Below are 12,564 nucleotides of genomic sequence, written 5' to 3'. Positions count from 1 at the left end.
GCACCTTCCCCTTTGCCCATCCATAACCCCGAGTCTCAGAGCACTGCTTCAATCAGCATGGCCAAGGTTTCATCCCATCTGAATCCATAAGCCAGTGGCCAGGCTCAGAGATGTGGCTACCTGTAAGTGAGTACTTCTGCGCATTCTCAGCTCACCACTCACTGGCATTGCCAGTTTGCAGGAGGACTTTGTGAAAGGTAAGAAACCAGGCAGGAAATGCCAAGGGTCATGCTGACATCATCCTATTGTACAGAGAGGAACAAAGCTAAAACTACTGAAATAAATCAAAAATCTCATTATGTAATGGATAGCATGGCCACATACATGCCTAGTTTCATTAGTTTAGGAAGTTTTGCTGCCAAGACATGATGTGGAAACTACAATAATTAGTCCCAGTGGCATACCCGCTAAAATTGGTGTAATTTCTCACTAGCAAATCAACCTGCTATGTGAAAAGTAGTAAATAATTATATTATTTAATCAACAATTAAAGGCTAATAGCACTCCTGGAAAGATTTTATTTCTCTTAGAGACTTGAAGGTACTCCGCCAGAAACTCCGCTCTCGGATCTGCAGTTCACCTCCAATTGTATTTTTTAACTTATGAGTGAAATCATATGGTAGAAAAGTTGCTGCTGGTGGAAAAGTATTTAAGCCTCACAAATAGATTGCTAGTTAAGACCACACTACTTAAAGCGTGCCTTTGCTCATCATAGTGACAGCTAAGAAAATGTAGGTATGAAAACAAACAGATAGCCTAACATCTCCTGTATGTTAAGTATATCCAAAATGTCTGCACAAGATAAAAACTAAATCATATATTTCAGGGGATAAATATCTAGAAATAAAAGTGCTTTGGCTAAAAAGCCACTCATAGATTCTGACTTTCAAGGAAGTTCAGGCTTTATATAATTGTATGTGTGTGTATATATATATATATATATATGTGGGCGTTGGAATTAGATGATCTTTAAGATTGCTTCTGATGCAAAACATTCTATAATTCTGTGATTTTAAAAACTTTTTTTTTAAAAAGTCACCTAAGGTGTTTGTGCTGATCCATCGTACCGAATACATTCCATGTGAGGGTTAGCCCATTGACTCCTTGAAGACAGGTGAAGCAAACTGACTGTGCTTTAATAAATGAGGTTTACTTACCTGCTTTCCTGGGTACAGATGTGACATGAGATCTCCCATGTGACAGAAAACAGGCATGTCATTGCAGGGCAGGAGCTGTATGTAGACCTTTCCCTCTGCATCTGCTTTATGACTCTGCTAATCCCAGCCCAGGCTGGGCAGGACTGTGGTGACCACGGTGGGCTGTAGCACGTGTGGCTGCAAGGGTAGCTTTGAGGGCTACTGAGTAACTCATGACACTCTTGCAGTCGCCAAGATCCTAGTAACACATAGACCATCCAGGTCTGTGTGTAGAGCAGTTGATGATGGCTGGTGTGAAACTTTATGAGAACCTTTGAGTAGTTTCATGAAGAGTCACAGAGAATCTGTTTTTAAAAAACATACATCAGTGTTCTGGATAATTTAATAATAGATTACAGAAATATTGTACTGTAGCATCGACTGGCGCTGTGCTTGAGACAGAAGGAGCAGTGCTCTATGGTCCTTGTGACAAAAAGCCTCTTTATTTTTCTGACTTCACCTTAAATACCTTTCTTAATGTTCCCGGGTAAGCGCCTGTGATTGGTTCCAAGTTAAGGCTGCTTATCTCTCTGACCAATAGCCTCTGCAGCTTGGGCTGGAACTCATTGGATCACATCCTTGTCTATCTCCAACTCTGTCCTATCTCTGTTCTCTGGGGGCCTGTCTATTAGGCTAGGCTGCTTCTCCTATCAGTGGCCAAATTCACTGCCCAGTACAAGCCAGCTTGCACTGTAACATTGTACTAACCATTTTGTTTTGGTTTTTTTTTCAGAGTAAAGTTTTACAAAATATTTGGGCTTCAGCTAATTTGCTGAATCACCCTTAAGTACTGGAGTAAGTCCATAACTGATGAAATGTATGTAGAATGGAGAAAAAAAAAAAAAAAAGAAAGATGAGAACTCTTTTATCAGGATTCAAAATGAGTCAGTGTTTGTTTCTGAACCCAGATTAACAGTGACAAGGGTGACAAAAGTCAGGTACTGGAATTCCCTCTTTCTGTTTAAAAGCTATACCTTATGTCTGCCAGACCATTGTTGAACGTATTAGAAGTCAACATTTCTGGACTAAATTTCTAATCTAGTGGTGCCCAGTAAAAAACAGTATTTCCCTCTCCTGTTTGAGAGAGATTCCAGTTTTAGTACCTTCCTAATCAAAGCAGCAATCTGACAATCTCTGTTCCGCCCTTTTCAGGGTACCAAAAATATTGGGTAAAATCTGCAATGCCCTTTAGACTATTTAATTTCTGAAAGGGCTTAACTATAATCCTGGTTATTTTTAAAAGCACTTAGGTACCTCTGTGCTTTTTCCTTTTGAATAATGGGATTCTTGAAAGTCATTGACTGTGAAACACATCACCCTTGATGCATGATTCAATTGATAAAGCACATCTTCTTTTTGAAGGTAATGCAAAAGTCAGTGTTGTTTAAAAGTGTTTAATTGAATGGTGACAAGCTATAGCTCCTCATTTACTTTATAACATGGTACAAGAATAAACTATGAACATGGGAGCTAAGAAGATCTTCTGGGCCACCGAGTTCACCCCCACTGCTGCAAATTAATGTGCACATCTGACAAGCCTACAACTTTAATTAATCTAAAAATATAAATGTAAACCCACAGTAAACAGAACCTCATCTATGCACAGAGGTTTCTGTAACACTACTGTGCTCTGCCATGAGTTCAGCCCTGGTAACAGCCAGTAAACAGAGAGCCACCCACTGATAGGTGAGGATTCTGCTGTCTGTCACATATGTTGGCTATTAGCTAGTGGTCAGCAACATCTCCTCATCATCATCCTGTCTGGTGGGGATGGACAGTCACACATCAAGTGTAGCCTTTCTGGTCAGCATATTATGAGTCCCCTAATGATCCACCCTCATTTTATACCCCAGAGACAGAAGTGAATGGATACATCACCCTTGTAGGTCTTTTTTTTTTTTTTTTTTTTTTTTTTTTTTTTTTTAAGCAATGGCAACAGGATTACTATTTTCCCCAATATATCATTTAAAACATGAAGAATGGCTCTTGTGCTCTCCTTGGACATAGAAGACATTTTCCATTGTGAAGATCAGCTCTGAAAACAGGTGGTGCACTGATCATTCATTACCTGTTGTATGAACCTAATTCTTCTTTCAGAGAGCCCAAATAACAACTCTAAGGTATATTACCTTAAAAAGATCTGAATCAATTTAAATGAAAAAAACCTGTTAAGTCAGTGTATAAAGAATACCAGTGATATTAGGAAGTCCAGGGTTGGAAATGCCTCAGTGCTAAGAAAAATTAACATTCAAGCTCCAGTAAATATTTAAGTTCAACTACTTCATAATGTGCAGCTAAAATACTATTCCACTCTGCTATAAAAATCTCATGCCAGAGTTTAAAATCAGCCACAGGACCTGCATCCCAAATGGAGAGCTGGTTTACTTTCATCTGCAGTTCCTTATTTCTGTATATTGTTTTGTGGGGTTTTTCCCTCTGGATGCTTGGCTGCTGTGGTAAGTGGGGTTGGTGAATATGGAGTAGACTTGCTTTTGCCTAAGATACCATTAAAAAAACCAAAACAAACAATCTCCCCCAACCACAGTATGGTTTTGGCTTAAAAATATTTTCCCTTGAAAACTACTTTTCATCAATCATTTCTTTCTGACTTTTTTATTTTTTCAAATTTTAAAGCAGCAGAATAAGTTTCAGTGCTACCATAAAATTTGTTTTTATTGCATTTTCTGGTTTAATCTCATTGTGAATGAGAAATAAATCAGTTGTGCTCTATCTGCAAGTGCAAAGGCCCAGCTTCAAATTCATGAGAATGGGATTGCACAAATACTCAAAAGACATCATAGTAATCCTCAAATCTTCGTTTTCACATGAAAAGTAGTCTTTTCAGAAAGAAAAAAAAATCCAGTCAAAATTCCAAGATTTATAAATAAGAACTCTGTGAACAAAGGAACTCTGTGTTTGCCATAGAGTGTCATATGATGGCAAAAGCACGAGGGTGACCCCAAGGATTACATGATCCAGAACAAAATATGACATGCATCTCCTACAGGAAAACAATGTCAGACAAACCCCATGTATTTGCAAAGCCTTGGCTCTTTGGTGTCCAATGTCTCAATAAATCTAGAAGAGGTTATTCTTACTCTCATTATATCTATCTTTCCTGGACATGTAGTGGTAATCCTCATTGAACTGCAAAGCCTACCATGAAGGAGAATTACTTTGTATTGAAAGAACTCATCTCGTAACAGAATTTTATTGCAATATAACAGGCAACTTTTTTATTTTTGGAGAGAAGGAATATTTGTATGAACTCTGCTAACCAGTTACACTGTGTTTATTGGCCTTTTACCCTTGCACACATGTGCATTCGATACCAAGGGATTGAAAACAATTAAAACCAGCCAAAGACCATATTCAATGGACCTTGATCAGTGCTTCAAAGCTTAAAGAAGTTCAGTGTACTGGGCACAAAGTAGAATTTGCAGCTAAGATTTACTAAAACTAAGACCTTCAGGTGCTCAGCAAGGTCCAGTTCATTGCAGAAGTTTTCTAACCAGTTTCTGGTTGATTTAAGAGAATCTTCAACTTCTTTGAGACTAACACTGTGGATACTAGAAATGACAGAAATATTGACAAGGCAGACTTGTTTCTATTATGACTTCCTTCATAACACCTGAAGGGAAACAGCTCAGGTACCCGAGACAGGTTAGAAGAAAAGGACTTTACAGAGCTAGATATATATCTACTGCATGCAACTCAATGAAAGGTGGCATCCCATGCTTGTTACTTAAGAGTAATAAAAATGTGCTGTAAATGATCACGGATCATTTTGTTCCTCACAGTTTTTAAGGATTGCATGCCACTGAATTCAGGTGGGAAGAAAGTTCCATTATTCAGGGGTGCCCCAGCAATTTCTTTTGTCTTCCCAAATCTGCACTGTTTTGCTCTTTTCCTGGTATTGTCAGACCACCTTTTCTTAGTTTTATTCCTTCCAATCCCCAGCAGAGCTGCAAAGCAGAGCCCTTCTTTTAGTTGTTGCTTATCTGCTGAAACCTCTCTGACTCTACAGGATTTACCTTGGCTGGAGACATGGCTAATTTCCCAGACGTAAAGAAACTGACGCTGACCCTCTGTTACAATTTTGCTGGCCAAAAGCAATGGATACAACTTGCTTAAATTGTTAACTCTCTCCAGAATAACTTAACTGATTCTGGTCAGAGATACAACTTAAATGCTGCAGACGCCCGGACTGTAGATACTGAGTACCTAAAATGTAAAATGGTCCAATTATCTAGAAGAAACAACCTAAAAACCAAACCAAACCAAAATGATGGCTAGGATGGGTAAAGAATTGGACAGGAAATAAACAGGTAATTTTAAGGGACACAGGTTATTTGGTGTTCTGGTGCTATACTTAACAAGTTATAATGATTAAAACAAAGCTTGTCTCAGCTTCACACTTTATGGCATGCACCTTGCTTTCATGACAGCAAAGAACCTGGGAAATTTCCAACAATTTGTGAGTTTGTTTCTGCTGCTGAATCTCCATTATACCTGATGAACATGCAGCCATGATTGGTGAGCTTGGATCTGTTCAGGTGAAAATGCTGTAGAGAAGACCCACCTTATTGTGCTAAAGGACAGGACTAATCTAAGAGAGTCATATCCATTTTTACAGTAATAAATGTCTGAAATCATTAATTGCATATTAAATTTGTGCATGTGTATTAATGCTTTAAGGTAGGATTTTGAAAGTAACAGGTTGGATTTCCAAAATGACAAGAAATCCAGATTGGTTCGTGACTGATGAATCTGCTTTCTTACTCTGGTTTATCTATCCCTATTCATGGAGTTGATCTGTGAATACATGAACAGCTACTTCTTTTATCCTGGAATGGATTAGTCCACAGAAATTAATTTTAGGAATGTCACTGCAAAACTGCATTTCCATTCCACCACACTGTTGAAGTGCTCAACATTCTATTTCCACATTAATGCCTGCATCAACATTGGGTATTTCAGAGGGAAGGTAAAGAGCAAGGATGAACTACTGGGTAATAAAAAATAGACTAAAGCCCAACACAGATAACTTATCATTTTCTTGTTTTGCTGCTTTTTCCTGAAAGTAAATGCCTTTGTGAAGACCATTTTACATCTCTTTGTGCTTGTTTGATAAGTACTTCTGTTTTTCTCTGTGTTATTTACTTCAGGTGATGAGAAGCTGGGATCTTAAATCTCAGAAAGCTCTCCTTTAAATATGTGCCTCACCTGAAGAGCCAGGGTTTTACCTCTGTGGAAGGAGTACTTCATCAGGGCTACAAAAGAGAGCATCACCCTCCTGCTCAGCTGTAATCCCTACCACGAACAGCGTCCTACTCCCTGTCCAGGCACAGGGCAGTGAGTCAGGTGGGCCTTCGGGTCTGACTATTTAAGAAGCTCTTGTTTCTGGGAATGGCCCTGAGAGGTGGGAAGAGGCTGGCAGGGTTTGGTCCCCTCAGACAAAATTCGTATCTGAATTGCTCTTTGACACTTACACGGAAGAACAGGTCAGTCAGAGAAGCCATGCAGAGCCCGGGGTCTCTCCTGGGCCTCAGCGTGTGTCCCACAGCCGTCCCCAGGAGCTGCACTGAGAAGCTTTTAGCTCCGAAGGCAACAGCCAGTGTACAGTCTGTGACCTTTAGATTTCCCTTTCTATTGCTTGTGACGTGATTTTGAGCTTCGCCCTGGGTTCGTCCTCTTTCTTACCGAAGGGACCCATAAACACCTTCCCTATGGCATGCAAATGGTGAAGAGCTTGGGCGCCCCTTGCTCCCTGCAGCTGCATCCCGGAGCCCACTGGTTCACTTAAGGGCAGTGGGATGCCATCGGTTAGCCTATTACTTGCCTGGCTCTACGGGAGCTCCTCCTAGCGCTGCCCGGGGTCCACGCAAGCCACAGGCGCTGCTTCCCCAGGGCCGGGCGGGAAGGAGGCAGGAAAGGGTGTTCTCCCCTTCCCCTTGGCCCCCGCTCCCAGCCCTAGGGAGGGGCCAGCCCCGGCGGGTGCGCCCTTTCCCCGGGCCTGGAGCAGCACCTGGTCCCCCGGCAGCCGGGGCCCCTCTGGCGTGTCCCGCTGCCGCCTGGGCCGGGCCGGGGGCACATCCCGCCTTCGCGGCCTTCAGGGGCGCCGCGTCCCGTTGGCGGCGCCTCATGGCGCGATGCAGCTGCAGTGGGAGGGAGAGGAAACCCACCCCCCTCGCCCGGCGGCCGCCTTTGTAACCGCCCGGCCCAGCTCAGCGCGCAGCGGCTCAGTGAGCGCCGGAGCGCGGCGGCGGGAACAGATGGAGCCGGAGGGTAAGGCTACGCCGACCCCCTCGCGCCCTGGCCGCGATTCCGAGAGAGCCCCGCGCTGGCCCGGCGAGCTCTTGGTGAAGGCTGCGGAGGCCGCGGGGAGCTGGGCCGGGAGCGAGGCGGTGCGGAGATCCCGGCGGGCCGCCGAGTCTCTGCCGTGCGGGAGGGGAGGCTGGTTCCCGGGCCGGCCCCGCTCCAGGTGTGCAGGGCCCCCGCCTCCCTCCCTTGCCTCCGCTCGCCGGCCGGTGGCGGGCGCTGCTCCGCGCGGTCCCGCCAGCTCTGCTGGGGCCGGGGCCCCGCTCCGCCCGCGCCCTCAGCGGGGAGCCCGGAGGTCGGGCCGCTCCACTGGGGGAAGTGGGGGGCGCAGCAGAGCAGCCCGCACGGACTGAGGGGGGCGATCAACTAACTTTCTTTCTTCCATTGATTTTTTTCCTTTTCATTCCCTGCCCCCGCGAGCGGCTGGCGCGGTTCTGATGCAAACCAATAGCCCGCGGGGCCGGCCTGCCCTCCCCGGGCTGGACCCGCAGCGGCGCTGGCTGCGCTACCCACGGCCTCCCAAGCACCAGCTGCGGGCTCACCTCGAGCTGCTGGCTGCCCCGCACACGCAGCCTGGACCTGGCATCTCTGTGTGGCTCACAATGGCCCGAGAATCCATGTTTGAGTAAATGCAGCCCTGAGTTGTAAATATATCTTTAGTTCTCCGAAAACCACACAAAATCAGTTCTGTAAAACATTCATTTTAGTATAACTGCAATTTACTGTATAGATTAAATTTATTTCCTGCCAATCCATATTTAGGCACTTATGAAATGCTGAGGTTTTTCTCCTCTCTCCTTTTCAATTACCTTTTGGAACTGTTAGTACTCAAAACGTAAACGACTTCCAGTTGCAAATTGGAAATCTCTTAACCATAATGGTCTGTTGTGTTTAGCTGGCTGTCTACGAAAAACCAAAATTCTCGTGGGGAGGGGGGGGAAAAAAAAGCGCCCTAAAACCCCTTATGAGAATCATGTTTAGAAAACTGGCATCATGCATTGTAGCTGTTTTTTAAACCTCAGTACCTATGTCACATTTTCCATTCCAAATATGAAGAGTCGTTTAACTATGTTAAAGGGATATACTCTACCTTTGTTCCATTGCAAGCTTTAGGGAATTTTAACACAAAGGAATATAGTTCTGCGACATAAAAGAATCTTGCAGTGCCTGATATGCAGCAGCACCAAGGAATGGGAGAGACTATTGAAAGTTGTTAATGACCAGAACTGGTTTTGTTGAGAAGCATGCAGAATGGAAGGGGTTATGTATGGCAACCAATACACTGATAGAAGTATTTTTGCATTCTTTAGAAGTTTATCTTTCATAGAAAGCTGTTTTTCACAATGCTAGGAGGATGTTTTAGAGTTCATACTCCATCTAGCAGAGCTGTGTTTATAATATCCCTTGAAATAAGAAGGCTGGGTTGTTCCTGTTTTAGCTAACTTATGACCCAGTTCTTTATATTGTATGTGTTCTTACCTAAATGATGCTAAAGAAAAATGATAAAAATGAGACTGAATTTGAAGGAACTCCTTTTAAAGAAATAAATTCTTATTTTTAAAAACTGAAGTTTTCTGCCCTGCTTCTTGGGTAGGTAAAAGCTGGATCAACCTAGGAAAGATTATGGTGAGTTGCAGAGATGCTGAAGTTCCCCACCTACTCTGGATGCAGAGATATTCAGGGAATCTGACTTCTTGTACCTCCTTGGGTAGCAATCTTCAATACATTAATTTTTAGAGGCTGGTCTTCCCACATGGCTTGGAGCCTGCAGTAGTTGAAATGCCCATGTTTGCAGCCTCCTGCTCTGTTAGGAAATCTGTAGATCTTGCTTGCTCTTGTGGCTCTGATGTGCCCTGCTTGCCTAGTCCTGGCTGGAATCATTCTTGAATGGGACTGGAATTGCTGTTGTCCAGTCTCATTTGGCACAGCTTCTTGCATTTAAATGTATGTCTAAAACTCTTGCTGAAAGTGAAGCTGGGACTTTCTCTTTCCGGAGGACCTTTGCCTTTTGCCGAGTGTGCAGATCTAAGGCCTGTCAGGTATCTTCCACAGAGGCAGGAAAGAAAGATGAAGTTGATACAAGGTTGCCCTTTCCTTAAGGAAATCCAGTGTACCCTACTAATGCTACAGAAATACTGACCAACACAATTCTTGTGGGTCTCTCCTCAACTCCTAACGTTGGCTGAGGTGATAAAGTAGGACAAGGTTGGGACTGCAGAGTGTATTTGGTCTTGGAATGTCTCAGAGGTGCAAGAGAGAATATTATATTCAAAACAATAAAAACAGTAGAATCATCGTGCTGATGGTTCTTATGGCTTTTTGTGTGGGATGAGCTTCTGTAGTGTGATCCAGAATGAGGAAGACTGCCTTAGATCAGTAGTGATGGAAGTGGGATGTTGAAACCTTGTGACACCAGCAGTGACAGACTTGGGAAGTCAGAATCCCAGATGATGATTTTTCTCACATGCATTGCTTGCACTGCAGTGTTTTCAAGGCAGTTTTTGTGGCTGGGTTTTCCAAAGTATTCCGATGGTTTTATACTCTGAATTCCCTGATCAGATTCAATGTGTTCAGTTTTGAGAAAGCTTTGTTCTCAAATGAGCTATGTGAGATGGAGTGATGTGGCCAATGATGCCCTCTGAAATATGACCTAAAGTCCAACCGTTTCCTCCTGGTTTTCAATGAAAAATGTACAGCTAACTTCTGCAGGAGGTATTGGAGGGAATACCTTTGTCTTCCCATGTGTCCATAAGCTCAAAAACCACTGTGTTCCTGACTGAAGCATGTCTGTTCCTGCTGACCAAGCTCAATAGTTACGGATGCATGGGATTTTTCAAGATTGTCTGTCTCTTTTTTTTAGGGATCTTGATAAGATTATTGGAGATCAATAATGGTCCTGCTTTGGTCAGTGAGTGTGACCCAGTGGTCTGTGTGAGAATTGAAAGGCAGGGAATATACATGCAGCAATGATGTGATTAATGCTTTAATTCCTCTTGACTGTGCATTGGTTTCTACTAAAGCTACAAAATTGTGAAATGCTTTTGAGTAACGTTAATTTTCTTCTTCAAGCTGTTTTGTTAAAATTTACATTTTAATTTTTAATTTAAATTTTTCATTTAGTGAAAACTCAATTTGAAACTAAAAGAGATGACTGATAAAACCTAAGTAATTATATTTCTAGCTCCCTGGATACAGATATTGTGTTAGACTTTTGAGCCATTGATTGTATAGATGTTAACTTGAGTTGAGTGCACAGTGGCAGATTAAAGGCGGTAATAACTACTTTATCTGTTTGTATTGATATTATCAAATTTTAATGTGAAATTTGATGTTTCACTTAAGAGAACTGAATGATATTTCACCGACAATGACTTGGCGATTCTTACATAATGATGAATATTGATGGTCTTTTGAAAATATGTCTCTTGTTACAAAATCTCTGAAATAGCTACAAGTTCCTTTTGAGTAAAAAATAACGACTTCAAATATTTTTCAGATGTGGGCACATGACATAGCCTGAGCTAAGATGGACTTGGAGATGAGTGAGAGGAGAGGAAAAATAGGAGGGAGTATCGTTGAACTGCTTTCCATGATATGACTGCTCTTGAGCCATGCTGCATGCCCGCCACCAGCTCTCAGGGCTCTCTTTTTTTTTGTCCTCTGCCAACCCCTTTGAACATACCACTGAGAACTGAGCCTGGCACTCCTGGGCACAGGACCCCAGACCTCCATGGTGAAAATCCATGTGAAATTGAAAATAGATGTCTGCAGCTCAGTGTTACGTTCTCTGGAGTATTTGGGAAGCAGTCAAGTCACAGCACCTGACTGGTTTGAAGGTTATGAGTGGTGAAATTTGAGATGCCTTTGTTGGTGGAACAATAGTGAGGTACACTGGAAAGTGCTTCCAGGGGAACTCTTTTCCCCCCTCCCTCTACTTTCCCTCTTCCCATTTCCAGCCAGTTCATAAAAGGAAGGGTTATTATAAGTAGATTCACATCCTACCCTTTGCAATACCTTAAAATTTCAAGGGTCTTTGGGTTTTATTTCAAAGTTTGTGACTGTTCATTCTATCTGTGCTGCCTGTTGTTGGGAGCTCCTGATACTACAATACCAAGTGTTTGCTTTACCTGGGTACCCGGCAAGTGCTGTGCCAGCCTGTGCAGAGAAGATGTGCTGGTGCATGGTGTCACTGCTGGTGATGCTAATTGGAGTGACAGACTCATGCTCATCTCTGCTCCCTTGGTGGTGTGGCTGTTGCTTTTTCTGGCAGTGATCACCATGTCCTTCTATAAGAAATACTCAGGTCTGCAGTTGTGGTCTGGCTTCTCAGGGTTAACTTGTTGAGTTTAAGTGGCATTATTTAAAGCACATTGCCTCTGTGGTCCCTGACCACTGCCTCACAAAATGCTCCCTGTCTTTTCTTCTGGTCTTACTGACTTTTGTTGATATTTTTGTCTTTCTGTGAAAGAATGTATTGGTATTACCTGCTTCCTTGTTTTCTGGGTTGCACTTTTCATGATATTTGCCTGGGGTTAAGACCTTTGTGTGGAACAGAAAGCTAATGATTTAACTGCTATGAGAGGGCCTGGTGAAGAATTGAGGAGGAAGACTGTGAAGAGGAGGTTGTTGAAATAGCATAATCTCATGCAGGACTCCCTGCAGGATACTTGAGGGGCTCAGCAAAGTGATTTCATCAACTCCTCATCTGTAGTCCCTCCATTAACAGTAGGATGCAATTCCGACCTTGAAGCCGGGCCATTTGAACAACCTTTCAGATATGGGGACAATACTTTTGTCCCTCAGTCTTTCTTCTCTCCCCCTTAGTATAATTAATTTTGTGGTTATGAACTCTAAAAACCAACAACTCTTTTGCAGTTAACCATCAGCATAAAAAATTTGCAGGAGTGCTAAAACGGGATTTTTCTCCTTTGTTAAGAAGCTTGGTACTGCCTGAATGATGTGATACGTGTTAGTGGTGAGGCTAGTAAATCTGGCTTTACTGTCACACAGCATCCCCAGGAGGCATTGTTGGTCCCTCTCTGTACTT

General features: G+C 43.0%; 1 protein-coding gene across 2 annotated transcripts in view; it reads left to right on the top strand.

Moving 5' to 3' along the window:
- The first annotated feature begins 7,195 nt into the window (after positions 1-7,195).
- FGD3 (FYVE, RhoGEF and PH domain containing 3) overlaps positions 7,196-12,564 on the top strand; it is a 95,290-nt gene continuing 89,921 nt past the window's right edge. Inside the window, exon 1 of one of the 2 annotated variants that reach the window (XM_088171750.1) lies at positions 7,196-7,484. In XM_088171750.1, coding sequence (XP_088027876.1) covers positions 7,349-7,484 — 136 coding nt within the window. In that variant the 5' untranslated portion in view covers positions 7,196-7,348. The remainder of the gene's footprint in view (positions 7,485-12,564) is intronic. The other variant, XM_088171754.1, reaches the window with a different exon arrangement.

Source organism: Sturnus vulgaris, chromosome 11, assembly GCF_052056855.1.
Source record: "Sturnus vulgaris isolate bStuVul1 chromosome 11, bStuVul1.hap1, whole genome shotgun sequence".
Taxonomy (NCBI): Eukaryota; Metazoa; Chordata; class Aves; order Passeriformes; family Sturnidae; genus Sturnus; species Sturnus vulgaris.
This window is presented reverse-complemented; position numbering and strand designations above follow the sequence as displayed.